Source organism: Panicum virgatum, chromosome 3N (genome assembly GCF_016808335.1).
Source record: "Panicum virgatum strain AP13 chromosome 3N, P.virgatum_v5, whole genome shotgun sequence".
NCBI lineage: Eukaryota > Viridiplantae > Streptophyta > Magnoliopsida > Poales > Poaceae > Panicum > Panicum virgatum.
Window position 1 is genome coordinate 31,621,401 of NC_053147.1, and position 24,830 is coordinate 31,646,230.

Genomic DNA, 24,830 nt, shown 5'->3' on the forward strand with positions numbered 1-24,830 from the left:
AAATGATGACAATATTTAAGATTATGCATCTGAAGATGGACTTATGGTGGTTGTAGTTCCTGTCCCCTTTTGAGAATGGCAAACCAAAAACATATACTTGTATGATGGCTTGATATTTATTGATTGCCATTTGGATGCAATGCGCAAATTTTTTAAAGATACATGATAGAATATAAGTTTGGCTCAGTTTTTATTTGTTTGATTTGAGGATTGTAGGTTTATATGTGATTCCCGTATCTCTTGTCATTTATATATACTATGATGTAAAGATAAAATAATCATAGTTATAGTATTTTATTTTTAATGTAAAAATTACAATTGGTGGACCCTTAAATTTTGTAATTATTTTAAATGAATGAAAAAAGTTCTTCGGAAAAAGTGAAATATAAATATATGATGCCTTCCTCTTTTTTTTGAGAGAGGGTATCTTGGGCCCAGCCCAAAGCACGAGGTAAGACTAAGACGGGCCGGGCTGGGCCGGGCCCATCATGTGGTCTCGTGTGCACGGGACGAATGATCCCGTGCGGCCGTGCCGTGTGCCCGTGTGCGCTTCTTCTCCCCACCACCGCCGCCTTCTCTCCAACCGAACCTCTCGCCATGGCGTCGCGGATCCTGGCCCGATCCAAGGCCCTGCCCCTCGCCGCCGCCCTCACCCGCGCTGCCGCCGATGCCGCGCTGCCCCTCGCCGGGACCCGCGCTCTGTCGTCCCTGTCCCGCTACCCGGGCGCCCCGTCGCCGCATGGGCTCGGCAAGGTTCGTTAATCTCCCCGTTCCCCCCTCTTGCCCTGTGCGACCTATACGCAGATCGCCGCATCGGCTCGTCGCGTGCGCGCTTGGTCTGATCCGCTGCCGTGTGATTGATGATCTAGATCGTTGGGGTGCCTAATACAACCCTCGTCTTTCGATTCGCATCTGTTTTGCTTTGGTACCGGATTGACTTGCATGTTAGGGCCGTGTCCCTGTTGATTGACCAGCTGCCGGATTTCCATGGTAAAGATGCAACCTAGACGATTGTGGGCAGGCTTACTTTTATATGTGCAAAAGCTTTCATATTCAGTATGCAGTAGCAGTAGTGACCACTAATCCTTGGAATATTGCATTGACTATACAAGTCTTAATGATGAGTTGATAATTTTAGAAATGGGTATGAGTATAATACTTATATCTTCCATTTGTTCTTCTTCCGCGGAAGCTAATTGATTTAACATGAGGAAATACTGCTGCAGCTTGGTGTTGTCTGCTTTGATGAGGAACAATATCTCACAGTTTTGCACAATGGAGTTGTGACATAGTCGCATGGTTCAGGATCATGCTTCCAAAGCTTTTTCTTAGAGTGGAGGCAGTGCCATATTTAGCAAGTCAATCCTAGTTGATGTCTGGTGGTCATAGAGCTGTCATCTACTTTGAGTACATCAAGTGCAGCAATTAGGTTCAAATATTAGGGGTGTTCGAACCTGTTTGTGCCAAACCGGCTAGATGGCACAAATAAGCTACATTAAGTCTTTTACTTCAGTTCATCTGCCTTGCCCCATACAGCCAGTTTGGCACAAACTGTTTTAAACACCCTTAAAGTGACACTCTGCTATTCCTTAGCTCTTATTCGGATATAATGTGCAAACAACATGGATCTGCACATTAATCCAACAAAATGCAGTCAGCAGTTGACATTCTTGTACCATGATGCATGGGCATCAAGGATTGCATTTGTTTCTTGAACACGCTAGAGATCTGCATTTCATTTCATTAAAGAAGAGCCCCCCCCCCCCCCCCCCCCCAACACACACACACACACACACAATTTACCCATGCTCACATGCACACAAACTCAACACTCACAGAACCATATATCTTCTGGAACATGAGTGTCACAGCTAATGATAAGAAGGAAGCAGCCCAGGTTGCCTCATGAACACAATGATATATCTCTACACAGCCGGCAGGTCCTTGGCACCAGCATCACACCGCAGTATGTATTTTTCAGTAATTGATTGTCCAAAGGACTGTAAATTTATAATGAATAGTTCTGAGGGATGACATGGATAAACATAAGTATTCGCTATTTAGTCACATTTTGATTGTCACCTGCTTGTGTGTACTTAACTACTAAGAGGGTGTTCATTGGTGTTTGCCTGATGTCCGAAGAAAAAAAAATAAAAACTGACTACACTGTGATGCCTCTAGGACCTCTGCCACAACACATTAAAATGCAGTCTTCTTGCCTCATCAAACTGTCACTTTATTACTCTGTGTAACCTTATTTTCAGATGATGGTAATCTAAATATACAATACTTGATGCAAGCTAAGAGTTAATCTACTGCCCTACAATTTTAAGTTATTTCTAGTTTGTTGCTTGACCTCTTATTTTTGAGAATATCTTTACTCTTATATGTATCCATACTCTTTTAAAGAAAAAACAATTGCTATATTTATTTTGCTGAGTAAGGGAAACTTGTAACCTTTTTAATAGTCTGGTTGAAGGTTTGAAAGGTTGTGGTTTGCAGTTGATTATACGTCCTTTTGTTCAGAAGAATGAAAGCCTATAGTGATCTAATTTTTATTTCTGGCATGTATATGCACACAGGTTCTGGGATTTGAACCAACATCTCGCCTCAGTGAAGCACATTTTTTCCCTCGTTGGTTTTCCTCTGTAGCATCCAATGGATCCCCTATGCAGAAGTCACAGGTTTGTCACTTCCTAGACTAGTCCTCGATTTGTCACTTAGTCTGCCACCCTGGGCTAGATGTTCATGAATTTGATGATGTTTGCAAATCTGACAGATCCCAGAGATAAACAAGTCAGGTGCTGAATTGAAACAATCGAGTGCACAGAAATCAAGCGAGGGAGCGACACCAAAGGTTGTGGCCTTCAGCCCGCTAGAAGCAGCTATCGCTAAACCTAGAAGCAGCCCCTTAACAATTGAGAGCTCAAAAGTGAGGCGATCGGAGATAGCAACCCAAGTCACATTTTACATGATCCCAGCTCTGCTTCTCGTCTCCAAAAACAGCATAAGCACCTCTCTCCTGGTCGGCGCGGTGTTCCATCAAGTGTACATGTTCCACAAGGAGATCCTTCTGGACTACGTGCACCATGATATCACAAGAAAGTGGTCTTTGATATACTTCAAGCTGCTTCTGCTGGTGATGGCGAAGGACACCATCGTGTACTTCAATTTGTTCTGAGCTTGCTTGTTTAGTTTCTCGATGGACCCACAATGCACTCATCTGTACACCGAGGGAATAACGATGATGGATGAAGTCTGGAGCCTGTGTTCTTCTTTTCTCCTTGAACTTGCTTCGGGAGCGCTGGTTCTTGTGTACTCTTTGATGAACTTCCACATCTGTTTTGCTGCTGCAACTTGCTCTTTTTTATGTCTTTTTTTTTTGATCGAAAGGGGTTGATTAGAGACCAATCAGATGATATCCCTGATCAGACAACAAGGCCAGTGTGCCTTTGTAATAATGGTATAAATGTCATGTGCTAAGCCTGTCATTAAGTTGCAACGGTTTATGCTCCAACCCCCCATGCATGCTTATCGTCGTCGTAGTAGAGAGTCCTGCTGTTTTATTGCTGGAAGAGCAATCTGTTTGCGCCTCATTTGCTCAGTGAACACGCTGTGTTGTGTAGGGTGATGCAAAAAGATTGACAGTTCATGGTGAATGCTTGTATGCGTTGGCTGGAATGCCCTCGCACCTGTTGAAAGTTGAAACCACGGTGAGCGTGTGTCGATTGTTGTCAGGTATGATGGGGCTCAGCATCCCCTCTAAGCTGCTGTATCATCTGCCACCTTGGGTAATTTACGCACTTGCCTTGCGTTCTGAAGCCGTGCCGGTCTTGCTGCCCGAATTGAGGATCCTGTGCGCGTGTCATCGCCAAAGCAGCCATACCGAGACGGCCAGGCGAGTGTATCTGTGGTTCTGTGCGCTACGCATCCTCTGCTGCAGCATGCAGCAGCACTGCAGCAGCAGCAGCCTTGTGGTTTGTGCTTGTGACTTGTGGGCAACAATTGGCGTGTGGCGTGTGTGGCACCTCCAGCTCTGCGGCACTGAATTGCCGACCGCCGGCCGGCTGGGCGTTTACATGGGATGGGACGCCATCGGCTGCCGGGCGCACATGCTCTGTGACGACCGGAGGCCACCGGCTGCGCGCGGGAACAGCCCTGCCTGAGGTGGGCGCTGGCACTGCCCCAGCTCAGCGCAGCAGCACAGGCACAGGCAGCAGCTGCGCCAGGAAAGGGTGGGCGTGGTGTGGGTACACATATCTAGCTGTCTCTGCATACACTGGCTGTGGCTGACCCCAGCTGCGCGCGCGCACTCGCAGTGACGCAGTGTGACTCTCTGTGTGTGAATGGCAGGATCAGTAACTACGGGTCACTGGTATGTGCCCCATTGTTACTGGGAGATGAAAAGCTGGGTGCTATCTCTTCCAATCTCTGTTTTGGGTTTCTTGGGTTTGGCTCTGTTTTTTCACTTCTAATCTCTCTGTATTATCCCTTCAAAAAAATCTCTTCTGTATTTGATTATGTTTTACATCTTTTTGAATGGAATGTTTCTTCAGATCTCACATCATGGCTTGGTTTGGTGAGCTGAGCCCGAGGGCCAAGACTGCAAGACGCTGCAGCCTGCAGGGGAGCGGGGGAGGGATGCTTGCAGGTTGCAGCTGCAGCCTTGCAATGCAGTGCAGGACCGGTCGGTGAGGGCCAATGAAGATGTGGCAGCGGCAAAAGACATGTAGTGATGAATGGCCCTGCCCTGGGCCTGCCATTACAGGGAAAAGTAGATATGGGGTGTGTTTAGATGCCCCAACCCCCCAAATCCAAATTTTCCATCACATCTCCGTCACATCGAAACATTAAATATAGTAAATGACCCATGCATAGAGTACTAAATATAGATAAATAAAAAAACTAATTGCATAGTTTTAATGTACGTTGCGAGACGAATCTTTTGAGCCTAGTTAGGTAATGGTAGGACAATATTTACCACAAACAAACGAAAAATGCTACAATGTGCTATAGTGTCCGATGTGATTTTTTCTCCCACTTTTCCAGGGATCTAAACACAGCCATGGCTAGGATTCCCAGACTGCTCACCTTTTGTTGGATTCCTTGCCATTACAACTCACCACCAGTTCATATATCATGTGTGTTTCTTCCCTCATCTCTTGTTTTCTCTCTCCCTTTCTGCTCATTGGGCTTGCTTGGTTCCCTTGCGCTACTGCATTGTAAAAAAATTCTTGTATGTATAGAGTATTAAATAAAATTTATTTGCAAAATCTTTTCACGGATGAGTGTAATTTTTCGCGACGAATCTAATGATAATAATTAATTGATAATTGACTACAGTAATGTTACAGTAATCAAATCAACCTCTAATCGAGCAGTCAAAGACCTTATTAAATTTATCTCCGTGGGGACTGTAAAGTTAGTTTTATAAACTGACTTTATTTAGTACCTCTAACTATTGGTCAAAGTTTGTATTATTTGCTCAATGGGGCCTGCTGCATTCAAGGCTGATTTGGCTCTTTCAGATTCTTAAGAGCTTCTTGTTTTCAGCAAATAATTTGCAATCAATGCTGCATCAGCAGGTGCGTGTGCTATTTCCCTTTTTAATGTTGACACACTTTTGGCATTTAATTGCCATGAACTGATCACATTACTTTCTGCAATGAATACCAAAAGTCACTGGGCCCTAGTTTAGATGCGTAAAAGGATAGCAGTAAAGTATTGTAGTATTTTCATTTGTATTTGATAATTATTGTCCGATCATGAGTTAACTAGATTTAAAACATTCGTCTCGCAAATTATAGACAAACTGTGTAATTAGTTATTTTATTTAGCTACATTTAATACTTCATACATGCGTTCAAAGATTCGATGTGATGTTGAATCTTGTAAAGTTTTGGAATTTTAAAGGGAACTAAACAAGGGGTAGGATTCAGTATCACACTCAATGAGGAAAAATTCTTTCCTCACGTCTGTATATAAAGTTGATGATTTTACACCCGAAAAGTTTTTTTTATTTATGATCAGGAAGAAAAGCAAAAGCTCCGAATGTCACATCAGGTAAACAGCTACCCATCTAGTAGTAAGGCTTCTTTGTGATTGTAACAGTCTGGCACTTGGATTGTTGTTATAGTTGTTTCGGGACGAGAAGCTGCTTGTTTGTGTTTAGCTTGTGATCCTAAACCTATAGCTCACAGTCCGAGCTGAAACAAACACGGCCTAATGCACTCTCTACTCTTTTTTTTTTTTTGCAAAACAATGCTCTCTCAAATTGTCTAGTCCTGCTTCCATGTGATTGCCAGATCCTGTTACTAATACAGATCCCTCCTCCCACACCTGCAGTTTTGGATGCAAACAGGCTGGACGTTTGGCCCTTTGTGATGAGTGTCTCTGCAGAGAGGCAACGCCCTTGGATTCTCGCCTCCATGACAGCATCATGCATGTGGCCTCCCACTGCTTGAATCTTGCTCCCTGCCTTGGCTTCTTATTTGGTCAACTTGGGCGTCTCTGTTCCCTCGAGAGAGATTGGACCTGAAAAAAAAAGAAATTACATGCATGTAACTCAAGCAAAAAAAACATTACATTTAGAAAATTAGATTGTTTCCATGATGTACACGTGTCTGATGAATTAGAATATGTGCACTGCTCTTGCTCTGATATCACACGTTACGTGCAGGCCAATGTATGAGGTCAAAGAGGGCACAGTGCAAGTTGGAAAGAAGAATGCATGAATTTTTTTTATCCGGGGGTGCGTGGGTGTGCGAGCATAGTTTACTTTGGGTCCTTGTGGGTAAGGATGGATTCAGATGTTTATTCGAATGTCATATTTTTAGTCATTTTTCTTTAATTATGGACAAATAAGATATAGAATTTACTATGTAAATTCATAGCCTTGTATTTAACATTGATCTTGTAAAGATTCATAAAAACTAAATCTCAAATTTATCATATATATTCTCAAATAATAGATATAAAAATTCGAATACAGATCGGATACGGATTCGAATCTTTTTTCACCTTTTTAATTGTAGGGAGCAAATAATACATAAAAAATCTATACAAAATTTTATTCTTATGTGTAATAATATGCTTGATAATATAAAAAAAGATTAGCATAAACTTTTAAGCATATCTATTTTAAAATATTAAATTTGTTCTAAGAATTCAGATGTCTAGATCCATCCTTACTTGTGGGGAGTATGGATCTGGGCGGGCCCGCTGCTACCCTGTTCTTGGCCGCTTCCTTTATTCGGATACAGCAACTTGGGCGCTGCACTCTGTCTAGGACCCCCCACTGCACATTTGTGCCTGCCGGAACCATCTACGCACTACTCATGCCAGTATGCTTCATGGGGTGGAATGGATTTGTTTGATATTCGACTCTATTTTTCAAAAGATGCTACTCCCTCCGTCTCAAAATAAATATAATTCTAAAGTTCAAAATTTATCCCACAAAAAATATTAATTTTGACCTCACCTACCACAAAAGACAAACCAGTTTCCGAAATATTCTCACAAAAACAACTAATACCTCATTCACTCACCACAAAAGATATTGGGTATTTTGATAATTTTACATCTACCATTGATTTGCATATTTGGTCCTAAAATTATGTTTATTTTGGAACGGAGAGAGTATATAACTGTAACAAACCGATGTGTATTTTAGTGATTTAGCCCAGCATGGTCGAAGGTACAAGCTATTTCTTGTGGTTTTGAGTTTATGAGAGAGAGAGCCGGCCCAGTTCCCCATCTAGCAGAAAAACAGGTCGGGTCGATCTACGCGCTGTAGCACGGGCCCACCCCTTTTGCCGCGACAGAGACAGAGGAGCTTTTCGAGCCCCCAAAGCCAACCCCTGTTGCGCCGCGGTAGGGCCCGCCTGTCCGCCACCGTCTTCGCTCTTCCTGCTCCTCGCCGTCTCTGGTGCTACGCCGTGTTTAGTTGCAAAAATTTTAGGACGTAAAACACTGTATTACTTTCATTTGTATTTAGTAATTATTGTCCCGTCATATATTAATTAGGTTTATTAGATTCGTCTCGTGATTTACAAGCAAACTATACAATTAGTTTTTTATTTCGTGTAGATTTAATACTTCATGCATGCGTTGAAAAATTCAATGTGACCAGAAATCTTATAAAGGAAGAAGTCTATTTGACCCCCTCAACTCTTCCTGGAGTCCAAGTTTCACCCCTCAAGTCTAAAACCGGGTACCCGACACCCCCGAACTCATAAGACCGGCCAAACCACCCCCGCGAGCGGTTTTGCGGCCGGGCGCCGCCGTGAAGCTTCAACCGCGTGCCGTCGCCCTCTTCCCCGCGTCCGGCAAAGGAGGCGGAGCTTCAACCGGGCGCCGCCGCAGCCTCATTTCCGTGTCCATGGCGGCTGCCGCCGCGGACTCCTCCCGGCTTCGGTCCTTCTCCAGCTCGATCCGCGCCTGATCTTGGAGGACAGGGACCCCATGGTGGACGAGAGGCCCATGAAGCTGTTGCCGCCGCCGTCGTCCTTCTGCCGCGACTAGTCCCACTCCTCCATTGGCTTCCTCTCGTCGGTGGCCACTTCCACACCTTCCTCCGTCCCCGCGCTTCCCTCCCTTTCGAGAGCCCCGCCCTCCATGGCCATGGCGACCTCCACCTTCTCCCCCTGCACCCGCCACCCTGAGGCACATGCGGGCAGGCACCAAGCCCCACCTCCTCCTCCTCCTCCTTTGCCCCCGCCTTCGCCTCCGCGGCCTCGCGCGCGCCGCCGGGGAGGCGCCCGTCGAGGTGGCGCAGCTGGAGCAGCGAGAGTCGGAGCCGTCCCCCGCCGCGTCCTTCAACGGGGCCGCATCCAAGGCCATGGAGGCCCCCGCGAAGGCCTCCGCCACGGCCTCCGCCGCGGTCGCCGCTGAGTCCGCGCCGGCGCCGGTCCCCGCCTTCCGCGTCGGCTTCCGCCTTCCGCCTCCCCGGAGCCGTCCCCCGCCGTGTCCTCCAATGGGGCCGCCTCCAAGGCTGTGGAGGCCCCCGCGAAGGCCTCCGCCGCGCCGGCGCCGGTCCGCGTCTTCCGCCTCCCCGCCTTCCGCATGATGCTACTGGTGGTGTGAGCGAAGGGGATGGGGAAGGAGTCTGCGGCTGCGCCCGGCCACGAAACCGCTCGCGGGGGTGGTTTGGCCGGTCTTAGGAGTTCGGGGGTGTCGGGTACCCGGTTTTAGACTTGAGGGGTGAAACTTGGACTCCAGGAAGAGTTGAGGGGGTCAAATGGACTTCTTCCTCTTATAAAGTTTTGGAATTTTGGATGCAACTTAACAGAGCCCTAGTCTGGTGCCTGGTCTGAGAGCAAGACTTATAATAACGCTCTGTTGCCGGCTAAAAGAACTACCATGTCATACAACGCCTGCAATTTAGCCAGCTCATATGATTTGGCATTTAGGCTGGCTAAAAGATACTTTAATACTTGCATGCATATACGATCCACTGTGGTCTACAACTTTATGGCCATGCCATTCATAACGACGTCTGACAAAACATACATGCGCCCGCATGTGGCTAAGACACACGGGATGGAAGGAGGAAAGGAAAGCGGCAGCTTCTGCGCCCGCATCTGGCTAAGAGCGGGCGTTTTCACCTCGGGCGCCACGATTCAGCCAGGCGAGGAACCAAGCGCCCGCTTCATCTTCTCTCTCCTTTTCTCTTTCTGCCACGGATTTTTCTAATGTGGACATGCAAAACGCCCACTTGGCTGGCTTTATAATACCTGCTCTGAGCCTGCAAGTGACATCCTTGAATCGTTTGATTAAGTAGCCGTCGTATTAAATACCCTATGTTTCAAGTTATATGTCGTTCTAAAAATTTTAGAGGGTCAAACCATTTCAAAGTTTGACTAAAATTATAGAGAGAAATACAAAAATTTATATTATCAAATAGAAATATTATGACTAATAAAAAAATCTATTGATACTTAATTGATATCATAAATGTTATTATTTTGTTATGTAAATTTAGTCAAACTTTAAAAACTTTGACTCTCCAAAATTTTTGGAACGACTTATAATTTAGAACAGATATCAAATTAATAAAAAATAATTATATAAATAAGAACTCTATATGAATCTGTTAAGTTAAGTATAATTAATGTACAATTAGCAAAGAGTTACTATAGCAATTAGTGATCAAATTATAGACTAATACTAAGATTTAATAAATTATTTACTGGTCAAAATATAGTATAATTAGATTTATAAAATTAAATTTGTAATAAGTCTATATTTAGTATTTTTAATTATTGATTAAATATGGAATGTGACGGCGTGAAACTATAAATAGCCAAACATGATGACTGCTGGCCCCGATGGACGGCGGCGCGGAGCGATCCGGGAGCAGGACTCCGGCGAACAACAGCTACGTTGGATGACGCCTCTTCCGGGCTCGACCTCGGCCATCTCAACCGAGCTGGCTAATCCTGATCGTGGCGAAATCAGCACCCCGTGCGGTTCTCGCTCTGATTTTCCTTGTACCAGTAATGCGTGCGCCATCGAGAAATGAGACGACGATTTCCTATGCAATATCGATGTATATGTGTGTGCTGTACTACTAGTCTTGTGGATTTATTTATTTCACTCTTACTATAATATTGTGCGCTGGGCTAGGGCCGTGTTTGGATGAATGGATGAAAACATTTGCACAAAAAGACGAATGCATGCATGAAGTACTAAACGAAGTTTATTTGCAAAACCTTTTTTAGAATGGGTGTAACTTTTCGAGACGAATCTAATGAGCCAAGTTTCATCATTATTGGCTACAGTGATGCTACAGTAACCGCGCTCAATCATCCTCTAATCATGCGGTCAAAGACCTCGTTAGCTAGAGCAACTGCTACAGTACCACAGTTGTGGAAGTAATTTTGTAATTATGCTTTATTTAATACCCCTAGTTAGTAGTCAAAGTATCGTTTCTCTCTCATCAAAATTTTTCCACACTCCAACCAAACATAGCCTAGAATGTATTGCTGCATAATTTTCAAAAAAAAAGAGAATGTACTGCTGCACAAGAGGTAGGGGCCGAAGACCATGGCGAGCAGAGGACGAGGCTTGTTTAGTTGCATCTAAAATTCTAAAATTTTATAAGATTTTTCATCCCATCGAATTTTTAAATACATGTATGAAATATTAAATATAATTAAACAAAATAACCAATTATACAATTTGTTTGTAATTTGCGAGATGAATTTTTTGAATTTAGTTAATTCATAATTGAATAATAATTTTTAAATACAAATGAAAGTGATACAGTATTAAAAATTGCAAAAGTTTTCGCAACTTGACAAGGGTCAGGAGTCAGGACGATAGTGTGAAAGAAAGATTCCAGTACTGCTACTGCAGGCACGGGCGCACGGCAGCCACAGCCATGCTCTCTCTCTCTCTCTCCCTAGTCTAGGCGTAGCCCCACACGGGCGCGGCGGCACCCCGGCCCCACCAGCCAAGGACTGACCCCTCCTCCAGTCCTCCTCCCCCTCTCCAACGCGCGGAGCACGGCCCTGCGGCGCACACGCCCCCCGACACGCGCGCACACATGGGGTCATGGCAGCGCGGCTGGGGCCAATCCATTCCATGGCGCAAGCAAGAATGGCATTGGCATGGCGCATTGACAAAAGGCCGCGGCACCCGCAATCTGCCGCCCCAGTTGCCATGTGGTGGGGGGGACGAGGGCGGGTGGGAGTGGGAGTGGGAGGCTGCCCCCTACACCAGCGCCACCACGAGCAGTCGTCGCGCACCACCACCACAGCCTCCATCTATATCCCCTCCCCCACCCTCTCGCCTGCTGCTGCTCCCATCTTCTTGGTGCCTCCTCCCCTCCCTGACCGTGGGATCTTGGGTTCCTTGCCCTACCGAGCTGCATTGCCGAATCGAGGCGCCGATTTGGGGGAAGATTGCTGCTGCATTGATGAATGCCGGAGCTATAGCGCTCACTGATTTGGGGGTAGGTCAGAGGCAGTGGGTACCCGGGTTGAAAAGGGGTGCGGGGGCTTTCGATGCCAGATGTTTTTGGTGGTTGCTTGATCAGGTGCAGCGCAGCTTACCCCTTTTTGTCTCTTGCAGATTCGATGTCACGGGCATCCGGATGTCATTGCCGATCGCCCTCGTAGTCGGCATTGCCGCCGGCGGCGCCACCTTGCTCGCGGCGGCGGCCGTGCTCCTCGCGCTCTGGTGCGCGGCGCGGCGCAGGGCCCGCCGTAACCGCAACTCCGACACCGGCTCATCCGACCCTTCGACGCTAGGTGAATTGCGACTGTTAATTCTTGCATTCCCCATAGGCGTCGGTGCCGCCAAAACATCGTTTTTTTCTCTCTCTTTCTCCACCGTGCTGACTGCCTATGCAATGCTCAGTGGAGTGGGGCAAGGGGGGCCGGAGCTCGTTGGCGCCGGAGCCGGAGCCGGAGCCGGAGCGTCAGGTTGCGAGGCAATTCTCGCTGGAGGAGCTTGTGCAGGCAACCAAGAACTTCAGCGACGCCAACATCGTTGGCGCTGGGAGCTTCGGCTTGGTGTACATGGGGCTGCTGCTTGATGGCACGATTGTCGCGATCAAGAGGCGTGTGGGGGCGGCGAGGCAGGATTTTGCTGATGAGGTAAGAAACGTCGGTTGAAATATGATTTTTGGGACACTGTTCTGCATTGGAGATTTCTCTTGAGATTTATTATTACACAATGGTGAAATGATTCAACTGCACTCTGTCATACTCGTACTTGCTTAGCCTTAGTCTCTGAAGTGCATTTGTCATAATCGTTTGTCAAGTGTTAATAGTTTTCTTTCATCTGACTTGGAAGTTTGGGTGCACTGTGTTAATTCGATTTTGGCACTAATTTGCACCTTATTTAGGGTAGTAAGGGAACACTTTTTTGCCAAATGATCAGTTTTGTTGTTTTCTAGTCTAATAAATGACACAAATTAGCAGCACAAGCAACATAAATGCATTTGTCGTTGCCTAAAAATTGGTTCTTAGTAGTACTGTCGCCCCTTGCAAAATGCAGGTTAGGTGTCTCTCAGAGATTCGTCACCGAAACATTGTAACTCTCATTGGTTACTGTCAAGAAGGGGGTCTACAAATGCTGGTTTATGAGTACCTGCCCAATGGCAGTGTCTGTGGCCATCTGTATGGTAATGTTTTGCTCTTGTTAGGAAAAAGAATTGTAGCCTTCCTTGCCTTACTACCCCTGAAGCTTCACACTATTTACCAGATAACGGGAAAGGCTCCACGACACGGCTTGAGTTCAAACAAAGGCTTTCAATAGCCATTGGGGCTGCTAAAGGTATGAAAACTGCGAGATTTGCCCCTTTTCTGGGTTACTGGCTTGAATAACTTAATGTGAGTGCAATCCTGTTCCAGGTTTGAACCATCTGCACAGTCGTGATGCTCCTTTGATTCACAAAAACTTCAAGACAAACAATGTGCTGGTTGATGAAAATTTCATTGCAAAGGTGGCTGATGCTGGACTTGTTAGGTTACTTAGAGGATCTGACGATGCTGGCCCATCACATGGGTTCAGTAGCAGTGTTTACCAAGACCCAGAGTAAGTTTAGTTACCAGATTAACTTAAGAAAAAGAGTATGTAGGCCACTTCACAATAAGATGTACACTGTGCAAGCAGTACTTTTAGTACCATCAGTTCGTAATGCTGTTGAATATTTGCAGTTTGGAATGATTTCGTTTTCTTATCTAACCCATTGGGCATGCTTATATGCAGGGTACAATCGGTGGCTCAGTTCTCTGAAAGCAGTGATGTGTACAGCTTTGGAGTTTTCCTTTTGGAGCTAATTACTGGCAGGGAAGCAGCCTCCTTGATGCCTCCAGAATCCAGAGAATATCTGGCCCACTGGGTAATTTCTACTGACATGTAGCTGTAAGTTGCCTAGAAAGGAAGTTATTGAACTCATGCTGTTTGTTTCATAGTTTTCAGCAAATTCTCATTCTCTAATGTGTCAACTGTCAAGGAACCATGAAAAGCTCACATTTTTGCTTGGGGAAAGAAAAAATTCTTCTCTTCATGTGGTCGATAACTTAGCAGGGAATTAGCGTATCTATGTATGCATTTTGCATTGACAAAATGGAAAATGTGACCGTTTAGTGTACCTAACTGTGAAATTAGACCACGGAATTTCCAAAAAGCTGTAACATATCAGTTTTATTAAAGCATTTTTTTATACTTATTTAGCATGAGAATTACAAACCATGCTGCAGGAGCACATAAATTCTCTTAGGATTTCTTTTCTTGAATAGTGAAACTCCTATCCATATTGTGTTTTTCTAGCTCAGTTGAGACATAACCTTTCAGAGAAAAATAACAACTTAAAAAATGAGCTGCAGTTTCTTGTGAATAAGCAAATTTCTTTTACTAACTGCTCACTGACAGACATTTCTTGTCACATTGAAAGATGGAAGCACATTTCAGTTCAAATGAACTGATTGACCCAAGATTTGGTGGCAACTTCACATCAGAAGGTATGAAGGAGCTTGTCGGCCTTGCTTTCCAGTGCCTGAACCCATCATCAAGACGGCGACCAAGGATGAGGCTGGTTGCGACTGAGCTAGACCGGATTCTGGAGACGGAGATGTCCATGACGACGTTCATGGGCGACGGAACTGCCATCGTCACACTAGGGAGCCAGTTGTTCACGTCGTGAATGATTGATTTCATGTCTGCTATTTGATGACATGATGATTGCCTGTAAGAGCCTAGCAGCTGTTTGTTTCTGCCAAGCTGTGCTCGCTCTGCATTGTTGCGAAATGCCATGTATGGTTATTTTTTAAGCTTGTCATGGTTGATATAGTTTGGTAGGAGGGGTGAGAAGAAATAGAGCTGTATGTATCTCTCTTTTTCTTCTTCTTTTCGGCACCTGGGAGAAGAATTGTATGTAATCTTCAGATTGTTCATTTCCAATGTAACAGGCAAGTTGTTTATTGCCCTTCAGTGTTTTAAGCTATGAAAGGGCTAATTCGGAGTTACCGTGCTAATTATTAATTTGGTGTTGCTGAAGTGCTCATGGCCATATATCTATATTGGCCGCCTAAGCCTTGTAAGAGAGCGCTATGGTGGTACAATGCGGTTCTATAGAACAATTTTCATCAACTTGGTACAAAGACTTGCAATTGCTCTGAGGGGCACATGTCTGAATATCAGCCCGTCTGGGTAAACATATTTTCCACGGTTCTATTAAGTGAGCTTTTTTATTTTAAAAAAATATTTTCCTTCCATTATTTGACAATACAAAATATATTTAACTACTTCCTACATATAAAAATAATAACTAAACTTTGTATACTACATTCACACATGGTAGTTCTACTGCTTTTTGGCTTTGGGTTTCCCTCCGTAAACTCACAAAATATACTTGAACTGTTCATTCATTTCTAATTTTTTTCCCTACTAAAGTAATCAAACTATACCTACTGACACAAAAAACGAATTCCTAAAAAAATTTGTCTGTACCTCTATACTAAAATGCTTGAGATTGGCATGCTCTCAGATTCTAAACTACTATGGCGCTTTACTATAGTTTTTAGATTTAACTCAATACATTAATACGATGTTGCTTCGAATATAGTAGCGAATAATATATTTTCATTAATATTTTAGGTTAATGTTTTTGGTATAAGTGTGCGTAGCCCGCCAAGCTGCCAGTATAATGAAAATTTTCCCCTCGCCCCCTGTCTCGTGCTGCGCCCCCCCCCCCCCCCCGAGCCACCGAGAGTGTCGCGCCGCCCCCTCCCAAGCGACGGACCAGAGCGCCCAAGGCTCAGGTCGCGCGGCCGGCGCAAGGCTGCTCCCCCGATCCGGACTCCAGATCCAGGAAGAGAAGGCCCCACCGCGGCTCCTGGTCTCCGTCGCAGCGCCCCAGGCCTGCTGGACCTGCCCCCCCCCCCCCCCGGAGCGACGGATTTTGCTGTTCCGGCGGCTCGCAGCTCCGGCCTCACCCGCGACCTTCTCTCCGGCCGGCGGCCCAGCTGCGTCGATCTTGGATGTCGCATCCAAGGTAAGCACACATTTCTTCCCACACTAGTTTTAGGGATTTATGCCTAGGGTTTGGATTTGATTAGTTCATGACTGAAAATTGGATGAGCGTAGGTAGAAATATGGGTCTGAGTACTTGTATGTTGCTTATTGTTGGAGTAATTTTGTTAGTATAGATGTAAATAGTAGCCTTTTGGTATTTTGTATGGCTTGGAAAATGCTAGTCATGTTTTAGATGTGCTTTTGTGTAAGCTCAATGAAACAATTGAAATAGTACGATTATATAAACTAATTTTACTATTTAATACCTTGTTTCTATATGAAAATATTCAATATTACTCTATCAAAAAATAATATAAAATAGCATTAACCAAGCTGTTCAGACAAATAATTACGGTTCACAAGTAATCAGGCATTCATTATACCAAAAGGGTATTTCAGACTTTCCACTCAGCTCAGCAGCCAGCCATCCAAAAGCTAGGTTGCCAAACAGGCTTGCTTATCAGGCCAGCAGATTCTCAGACCAGCAGCTTTTTGGACCAACAGGTGAGCTCCTCAGACTAGCAGCTTTTAGAAAAGCTCCAGCTACCCCAAACAGGGCCTATATTGGCCCAGCAGAAGCGAGTTGCACTGATGGAAGGCACGGCTCACGGCTCAGGGCCTCAGATCTCCTCTCCTTTCCCTTCTCTCGAACCCTCTCCTCCCTTGCTCTTCCTTCCCTGGCGGCGACGGCTGGGCGAGCGGCGGTGCCATTTATCACGTCTTCACCCAGTCCTTTGCCGGCGCCGGGCATCCACTAGGTATGCCCCCGCCCCTTCTCTTTCCTTCTGCTGTGCGAGACGGAGCACCCCGAACCCTAACAACACTATCTGTATTCGGATCTAAATCCAGTTACAATATATTACCTACTAACTATAGAACTTACCTTTTAGTTTTTGTGGCACCCTCCTGTCACAGAGGACACCAGAAGCTTGACGCCATTTCAACCAACCAGCTGAGATTCTATGTCTAACATCTTCATCAATGTCGCCATCTTTTTGTAGCATCGAACCTAAATACCGAAAAGTGTCCTTATGGGCCACCACTTGCCCATCGAGACTAACGTCACCACCCTCGTGCCTAGATGCGCTGAAATCGCACATCATGTACTCGGTCTTGGTCCTACTAAATCTGAACCCTTTTGACTCTAACGTGCGTCTCCACAGCTCTAACTTCTTATTTACCCCTGCTCTACTCTCATCCACTAGCACCACATCATCAGCAAAGAGCATACACCAAGGGATATCACCTTGTATGTCCCTTGTGACCTCATTCATCACCAAAGCAAATAAATAAGGGCTCAATACCGACCCCTGTTGAAGGCCTATGTCCGGACAAACGTCATCGCATTCTTGTACATATTTTTGACTTAATATGTTTGAACTAATTATGTTATTCTGTACTTGTATACCGAAGTGTCTTGATTTCCGAATTGTACAATGGATAATACCGAATTGTACTAGGAAAAAGATGGTGCGGCGTACCCTATGTCAAAATCCTAGGTCCCACTGCACCAATGTCCAATGCTGGGTCTGCCCCTGTTAATAGATTGTACCTTTATCCGATTGTCCGAGTTCTTCTGACAGTAAATTGCATATTGTCTGTTTCTCGATTTGGGAATTGCATTTGAAGTCTGTTAAGATAAGCTTCAATGGATGTGATTCAGTTGCTATGTTGGGGAACTTTATTCTTTTTTATGGAAAGAAAAAGGATCATATGCTATGCTTTGAGTTGTATAAGTTCATGATGGTGCCAAGACAAATTGTGGTGTGCTATGTTTATAATTCACAGGCAGGTAATATTCTTTCTGAAATGACGTTCTGTTTTTATTACAAGAATCTGAATTAAGACGAAGTTTAGCGTGATGCCTTTCCTGAGATTGTTACCTCAAAGACTACCCCGACTTATCAGGTGCACTTTACCTTTAAATTTTCACTAAGCTGATGTATGAAAGATACTCCGTTTATGTGTTTCCGCAATTGCCAGTTCATATGCTTTCTTGATGCTCTCTCTCAGGCAAGTGGAGCAAGATGTTGAGACTGTAATCCATGTTCTCCAGCCAGGTACAATAGGAATTGTGGAGCACAAATTCACAGACGTGGAGATCCTGGAGGCTAGGGCCACAGTAAAAAGAGCAGTAGATAATTGGCGAAGGAACTGGGCCCTTGAGAGAAATCTTGGCAGCACTTCTTTTGATAAATGGAAGAAGTAATATACCCCTCATGACTCTCAGCTGCAGTATCTGAAATAATAGGATGCCATTGCTGGATGCAACCTTTGCCATTCAATAGTTGATTTTTTTTCTCCCTTGATGAATTCATGGAACTGTGGAATACTTCATGTTCCTATCTGTGACTGTGTGACATGTTGCTGTGAACAAGGTTTGATTATCGAGAGTTTTGTAGATTGTTCTAATCTCTGAAACTCTCTGCAGGTGCTCTTTGATGTCTGTCTGTGTAATGCATTTTTTTCCACCATACTTATCTACTGCAAATTTCCTTTCGTCCATATCATTGCTGTCTTTGCATATTGAATGTGAGCCAGACTGCTTGCTGTAGTTGCTGCACAAAGATTCAAGTGCACAACTCTAGGATGTTTTATGCTAGTAGTTAGTTACGCACTTCAGGGTAACAGCGAAGTTAGTTATTTACAAAGGCTTCATGCACTGAGGTTGGATTTTGCACATGGTGTAACAGAATGAAATAAGTTTTTTACAATCCTATTGATCAAACTGCTGGAGTAGCTTGGTTAGAGCGTGTCGCGGTTAACCACAAGGTTGGAGGTTCACTAATTTAGTGCTTTATTTTTTAAAAAATTTCAACTTATTCTTTTGAAATGAGGGTGCTTTATTTTTTTTTAATTTTTCCACTCTGACTGTTATTTCACCTGCTTTCCATCCTTTTGTTTCCTTTTTTTTGAAACGAGGGTGCTTTCCATCTTGTTTGAATTGAACTTGAACAGCCCAAGTCGGTGTCTTGTTGGTTTAACAAGCATTGCTGGTCCATAAAAAGTGCATTACTTCTTAAAAAAAAGGCATTGCTTCTTAAAAAAAAGGCATTGCTTTGAACTCGGTCATAGACCTCTGAATATTTCTTTTTGAGAATTCATAGACCTCTGAATCAGGCTGATGCTTTCAGCACTTGGGCATATCTCCCTTCTCCGTTACAATGACCTTATTCCTCTCCCATAGCATCAAGTATTGCTGCTGCTCGTAATTGTTATGCAATTTGCATCTTCCATAGTTCCTCGAACATGCTTTAAGCAGAAGATGCAGGAGCCAGACTTTCTTTATTCATCTGCTTCGGGATGCTACTATGTGCTAGATCTTTAATTTGTTTTGGACATGCTTTTATTGGTAATCTCACATTCACATGCCCTGAACTTCGTTTTTCCAATCAAAAACCTCATCCTCTCCACCAAGCTTGCAGCATGCCATTTTACGGATTGGGTTTTTCTCGATGATTCGACTAATAGCACTAAAGACTTGATTGATAGTAGTATCGTACTATCAAAAATTCAGAAAAGGATTAACGGATTACAATTTTTTACCCCCTTCTGGTTGTTTCTTTGTTCCCTCTCCAAGCAAATTACAATCTTATTTACTTTTTATCGTCTAATTTATTGGCGGTGCTCCTGGGTCTATTTGAGAAATAAACTTATTTTACACCTTTGTGCTAGAGAACTTTCATCAGGTGCTTCTTTTTGGTTGAAGAATCAGTGGGCATTCTTAATAACTACTCCCTCCGTCCCTAAATAACTGTCGCTTTCGCTTCCCGAGAAATAATTTTGATTAATTTTATATAAAAAATATTAACATTTATGATACATAATTAATATCATTAGATAGATCTTTTAATCTAGTTTTTAACAAATTTATTTGGAGATACAAATATTGCACATTTTTTTCTACAAATCGAGTCAAACTTATGGCACGCACACCGATGACGACAGTTAAAAAGGGACAGAGGGAGTATGTCCCCGCAAGGGCTTATGTTCGGATAATGTTTTTGTATCAGAGATATAAGTTACTATAAAACCTGTGATAGTGACTTGTTTTCCTTTTCTGATATGCGTGTTTTGTGTGCCTTGGTGTTTGAATAAGAAGGGGAAAAGAACGAGGTTGACTTAATGATGATTCTAACGTTTTTCACAATATTATTGGAGGATAAGTATATACTGTATACCATTTTGCAAATAACATTTTGCACAATAACTGTCATTTTAAGGAATTTATGTAGACATGGTCATATGGTCATTAGTTTAAATCTTCTTCCTTGTATTTTTAAAGTTCTTCAATGTCGTCCAATCCCAGTACTTCCAGTTTTATGTTAAGGTAATATATGTACTAGATCCATTTCAAGACTTGCGATGCTGCTTCATTCCAGTCAAATGGCTAACTCAAGTCTAGCTCCTTTCATTTTTCTGGGCCCTTTGGAATATATGCCTCCATTAAATTTTAATGCAAATCCTACTGTCATCAAACCCTTAGATTCAACAACAGTACATTCGTTTTGAGGAATATTACAACCCACCATCTTTCCACTCTTAAACTTTTGTTTGGTTTGATTGATGGAATGGGCTGATCCATCACCATTTTCATCCTTGAAAAAGCACATGATAACCATATAGGGTCAATTACTGAACGTAAACGAGACCACAACAACATCTAAAACGAGGTCATCCCGAGTCTTACTTATCTACCTTCAAAAACAGTTACAATCCAGGCATATATAGAAAAACACATGCTGATTATGTTTTTGTATATTCTACTCATACTCCAAGTCTCCAAAGATAAAGTTGGTGAACATAGATGCGTCCCTTTTATAAGCAGCAATCTAGGGTTACATTTTTTTTTGTGATTGCTATATAAATACCTCAGTCATTTCACCACAAATTGGCAATAGATAAATGAGTCTTTTACCTGTATACCATTACGAAAGATAGTCTTTACCTGTGCGACACTAAAAAGTTTGCTCGCACCTCCATACCATTGACCGAACTTTCTTTACCCTCCATGCCATTCCATCCGTCTTCCATCCATCTTCCCACTTGACATGTGGGCTCCAGTGAAAATGTTCAAATACACCCCTCACTCTCTCCCAAGTTCCAATAATTAGTTCATCGCAGCGGTTTCCAATCACCAGACCACCACAACCTCGTCGAGCTCAGCTCCGTGCTCCCTTTCATCCGCTGCTTCTCCAAGGCCGAGGGCGCCACACTATGCAGCAGGGCGAGCAGGTGGCGGCGCGACACTGCATGAGGTCCTCAAAAAACATGAATTCCTGAACGACCCTGACATCATCGTGTCGTAAAGACACGTTTTTGATCACCGCATAACTGCTCACAAGCGATCCAACAGATCTTTTGAGCTTCCTATCTGTCGGAACTAGAATTTCGTCGTCCAAAAAGGCTAACGCAAATTCATCTGAAATGAGGTTTGCTCTGACAGTGGGGTTATTGAGAACATCCACGTCCTGATTCTTGATGCGGCAATGGAGGGATGAAGAGGGGGAATTGATCTGAATAGGTTTCGAGGACAACTCTCCTTCTTTCAGCCATTCGTTACTCATCATGATGATCGTCAGACCCTTTATGATTTCGCGAAGGTATTCCTTCTCGGAGGGATCCAAGGGAGTGACAGGGACTTGTGGTCGTCTCTGATATGAATAATTAGAGGTGTTTCCATAGTCTTCAAAATGATCTTCCTCGAAATTTTGGAGAAACACCTGAGGTTGAGGATCCTCCTTCTCTGGTGTTTCGAATTTGAGTTCAGGAGAGGGTTCAAGAGTCGAATCTATGTATTGGCTTTCTAGTTGTCCAGACTCGATCGCTGGAACTTCCTCATGACACACCTGGGGTTCTACTGAGGATGGTTCGTGCACACAAAAGAAGGAGGTTCTATCCAAGATTTTGTCAAGGATTTCTTCTCTCGGTTGGGGTTAAATGTGCAAAAGATCCTCCAGAAGAGATATTGAGGTGGTGTGCAGACTCCTTGTCAAGCCCCGTATAGAAATGTTGTAGTAACATATACTCGGGCAAAGACAAGTCAGGACCTGATTGAACCAATAAGGTAAATCTGGTTCATGCTACACCGATTGATTCCTTCTCATTCTGGCGGAAAGTCAAAACTTCCACCCGCAGAGCATAAATACGAGGAAACGGAAAGAACGTAGAACAAAATTTGTCCCGAAGTTCAATCCAGTTTCCATGTATGCTTCCTGGGACGCGAGATTACCATTGTTTCGCATCCTCCGAAAGAGATAACAAAAACAACTTTCATTTAAGAGTGTCGTGTGTCATGCCCAACATTTTTAGACATGAGCACACTTGCTAAAATTCGCGCAGACGATGGTAGGAATTCTCAGAATCCTTCCCAGAAAAGGAATTTTTTTGAACTAAGGCTATAAAGCCTGAGCTGAGTTCATAGCTAGATGTGCGGATAGGATCAGAAGGTGATCGCTTATAGAACTTGTTGTTGGGTGAAGAGAGCTGATGAAGGGACAACTGCTCCTTGGATAGCGGGGGCAAAGGTAGAAATCAAGGAAAATGAAAAAGATACGAGAACGAACTGAGTCCAAAGATAAAGTAGCTGTCCTTCCCCGGCGCTAGAAAGCTTGTTGCACTTCCTAACATCACTACTAGTTTAATAGCAGCGACACAAGAAAGCAACCTTGGGTAACAAAACCTCATGAAAGAATTTGCAAGCGTATAGATACTGATGTAGCTTTCACCTCAGAGTATTTCAAGGGTTATCGAATCCAAGGGAACGTGAGTACGATAGCTAAGGTTCAGGCTCATCCAAGGACACAACACCGGTAGGATCAAAGAGTAGAGAGGACTATTCAGATTCAAGGTAAGATCAGACTAAGAATCAGCTGTAAACGTCGGGTGCTGGCTTCGCCTGGTCAAACCAGAAATTCCGACATAGTCTTCTATCATGCAACCGAACATGGAGGATTGCATGGATATACCTTACCTCTTTTGTAACTATCCGAATAGGCATAGGACTAGTTGTACTACAAGGAAACTACCCGATCTGGTTGTACTTTGACTCCAACAGTACTCGGTTAGGACTTTCCATGTAACTCTGTCCCCCAGAGTATACAAGGGTGGGCAGCGACCCCCTCGAAATATAACAACACTTAAGGCAATACAAGCAACCATACAAGACGTAGGGTATTATGCACCTCGCGATCTGAACCTATTTAAACCCTTGTGTTCTTTGCATCATCGAGTTCCAGAGCTAGTCGATCAGCGGGTGCATCCGAAGAAGTGATGTCCTCATCAGAGCGATTGCACGTGACGCCGCAGAGGGGCTGCAGGAGGAATTCCACGACTGGGAAACGGGAAGGACGGGAGGGGGAATAGATGCCAGTGCTTGGATTTTAGCTGTGGCCGTGCTCGGACCTGGGGATACGGTCGTTACTACAAAAATGATTTGTAGGAACATCTCGATTTTTTTCTAGGAGCTGATTAAAATTTGACCCATTGCTATAAATAGAGTGAAGTTACTGTAGCACCTGACTCACCATGAAAATACATTTTTAGGGGCGGGTCACTCCCTCACCTGCCCCTAAAAATGCCATTTGTAGGGGTGGGTCGGATTTTCAAATTTATTTCAGAAGTTTGTTTAAATAAAAATAGCAAAACACGTTAAAAAGTGAAATTTTTATTATAAGCCTATTTTGATCTGTAGAGCTATAAAAAATATTAAAAGCACATTTCATAGTATAAAGTGATTATGAGTGTGGAAACCACAAAGTGAGCCTTGAGTTGTATGAATTAAGTTTGTGTGGAAGCTATTCATTGTGGATTCCACGTCTTGAACTAATATGGGCACTCAAATAAGATTTTGGTATTTTTTCTAAATATTACAGGTCGCAATAAATTTATGGTAAAAATTTCACTTTAAAGTATTTTGCTATTTTTAATGAATTAACAATTTTTAGAATAAATTGAAATTTTTTTAGGGGCAGCCCGCCACTAAAAATGATATAGATGGCTGTGTGGTGTGGTGGTGGTGTCACACCCGTCACCCGCCCCTACAATTCAACTTCAAAATTAATATAAAAGAATATCATACCGATTTGAATCATAAGTCACTGTATGGTGTGGTGGTAAGGAAGGAGCACCCGAGGCTTGAGATTGGTGGTTCAAATCCCAGGTGATGCAAGTGTGCATATTTCGCCAAAAGAACGCATTTCGATAGAGGGCTTGTGGTGGTGGCTGGTTGTTTGGAATATTTTTTTTTATTTTCTTGAATTTTTTATTTTCTGGATAAGGATTTGAAGGGGCGGTCGTCATGCATGGCCCACCCCTAAAAATCTTTTTTTAGTAGTGGGTGGCAATTTGTTGTTTTTGATTTTTTTTAAATTTTTTTATTTTCTGGATATGGATGTAGGGGTGGGTCATGCATCACCCCTCCGTAAATTTTTTTTTGTAGTAGTGGGTGGCACGTACTCACGGAGAAGAGGATGCACAGGTCCTATGTGGTGAGGTATGAGGTGAGGAAGTAAAATAAATAAGAAAGTTCAAAATAGTATGGAATCATATTAAATATGCAATGCTTAGATTGGTAATTTGGCGAATTCATTTTGTTGGATAAGGAAAAGTGGCATGTTTGAAGTAGTAAGAGCCTGTTTGGCAGAGGTCCGGCTCCTCTAAAAACAGCTCTGGCTTCAGCTCCTCTGGTGAAGCGGCTTCTTTTTGTAGCTGGAGCCATTTTAGAGAACGTTTGACAAAACAGTTTCACCCTATTTTCATGAATGGATTGAGGAGGACAAATGTCTAATATGCCCTTAGCTATT

General features: G+C 43.7%; 3 protein-coding genes across 5 annotated transcripts; all 3 read left to right on the forward strand.

Annotated features, from left to right (window-relative positions):
- Window positions 1-519: 519 nt before the first annotated feature.
- On the forward strand, window positions 520-3,517 carry LOC120665701 (succinate dehydrogenase subunit 4, mitochondrial-like). Its single transcript, XM_039945356.1, has 3 exons — window positions 520-753; window positions 2,583-2,684; window positions 2,780-3,517. Exons 1-3 carry the CDS (start codon window positions 598-600, stop codon window positions 3,179-3,181), a joined length of 660 nt encoding a protein of 219 aa, XP_039801290.1. The 5' UTR covers window positions 520-597; the 3' UTR covers window positions 3,182-3,517.
- Window positions 3,518-11,586: 8,069 nt separating this feature from the next.
- On the forward strand, window positions 11,587-14,990 carry LOC120665702 (probable serine/threonine-protein kinase PBL28). Of its 3 annotated transcripts, none has more exons than XM_039945357.1 (8): window positions 11,587-11,956; window positions 12,076-12,254; window positions 12,364-12,602; window positions 13,006-13,132; window positions 13,213-13,284; window positions 13,362-13,545; window positions 13,720-13,852; window positions 14,408-14,990. In XM_039945357.1, the coding sequence occupies exons 2-8, from the start codon at window positions 12,098-12,100 to the stop codon at window positions 14,654-14,656; spliced, it is 1,161 nt and encodes a 386-aa protein (XP_039801291.1). In that variant the 5' UTR covers window positions 11,587-11,956; window positions 12,076-12,097; the 3' UTR covers window positions 14,657-14,990. The 3 variants fall into 3 exon arrangements, with proteins under 3 accessions (XP_039801291.1, XP_039801292.1, XP_039801293.1); XM_039945358.1 differs by having other exon boundaries at window positions 11,665-11,956; window positions 14,386-14,661; XM_039945359.1 differs by having other exon boundaries at window positions 11,666-11,956; window positions 13,720-13,875; window positions 14,408-14,596.
- Window positions 14,991-15,706: 716 nt separating this feature from the next.
- Window positions 15,707-18,510, forward strand: LOC120665704. Its single transcript, XM_039945360.1, has 3 exons — window positions 15,707-16,006; window positions 17,860-17,934; window positions 18,040-18,510. Exons 2-3 carry the CDS (start codon window positions 17,888-17,890, stop codon window positions 18,233-18,235), a joined length of 243 nt encoding a protein of 80 aa, XP_039801294.1. The 5' UTR covers window positions 15,707-16,006; window positions 17,860-17,887; the 3' UTR covers window positions 18,236-18,510.
- Window positions 18,511-24,830: the final 6,320 nt, after the last annotated feature.

Coding starts and splice junctions, on each gene's coding strand:
- LOC120665701 (XM_039945356.1), top strand. CDS start 598: ATGGCGTCGCGGATCCTGGCCCGATCCAAGGCCCTGCCCCTCGCCGCC. Junction 754..2,582: donor CGCCGCATGGGCTCGGCAAG/GTTCGTTAATCT, acceptor ATATGCACACAG/GTTCTGGGATTTGAACCAAC. Junction 2,685..2,779: donor CCCCTATGCAGAAGTCACAG/GTTTGTCACTTC, acceptor CAAATCTGACAG/ATCCCAGAGATAAACAAGTC.
- LOC120665702 (XM_039945357.1), top strand. CDS start 12,098: ATGTCATTGCCGATCGCCCTCGTAGTCGGCATTGCCGCCGGCGGCGCC. Junction 13,546..13,719: donor AGTGTTTACCAAGACCCAGA/GTAAGTTTAGTT, acceptor GCTTATATGCAG/GGTACAATCGGTGGCTCAGT. Junction 13,853..14,407: donor GAGAATATCTGGCCCACTGG/GTAATTTCTACT, acceptor TCACATTGAAAG/ATGGAAGCACATTTCAGTTC.
- LOC120665704 (XM_039945360.1), top strand. CDS start 17,888: ATGCCTTTCCTGAGATTGTTACCTCAAAGACTACCCCGACTTATCAG. Junction 17,935..18,039: donor AGACTACCCCGACTTATCAG/GTGCACTTTACC, acceptor GCTCTCTCTCAG/GCAAGTGGAGCAAGATGTTG.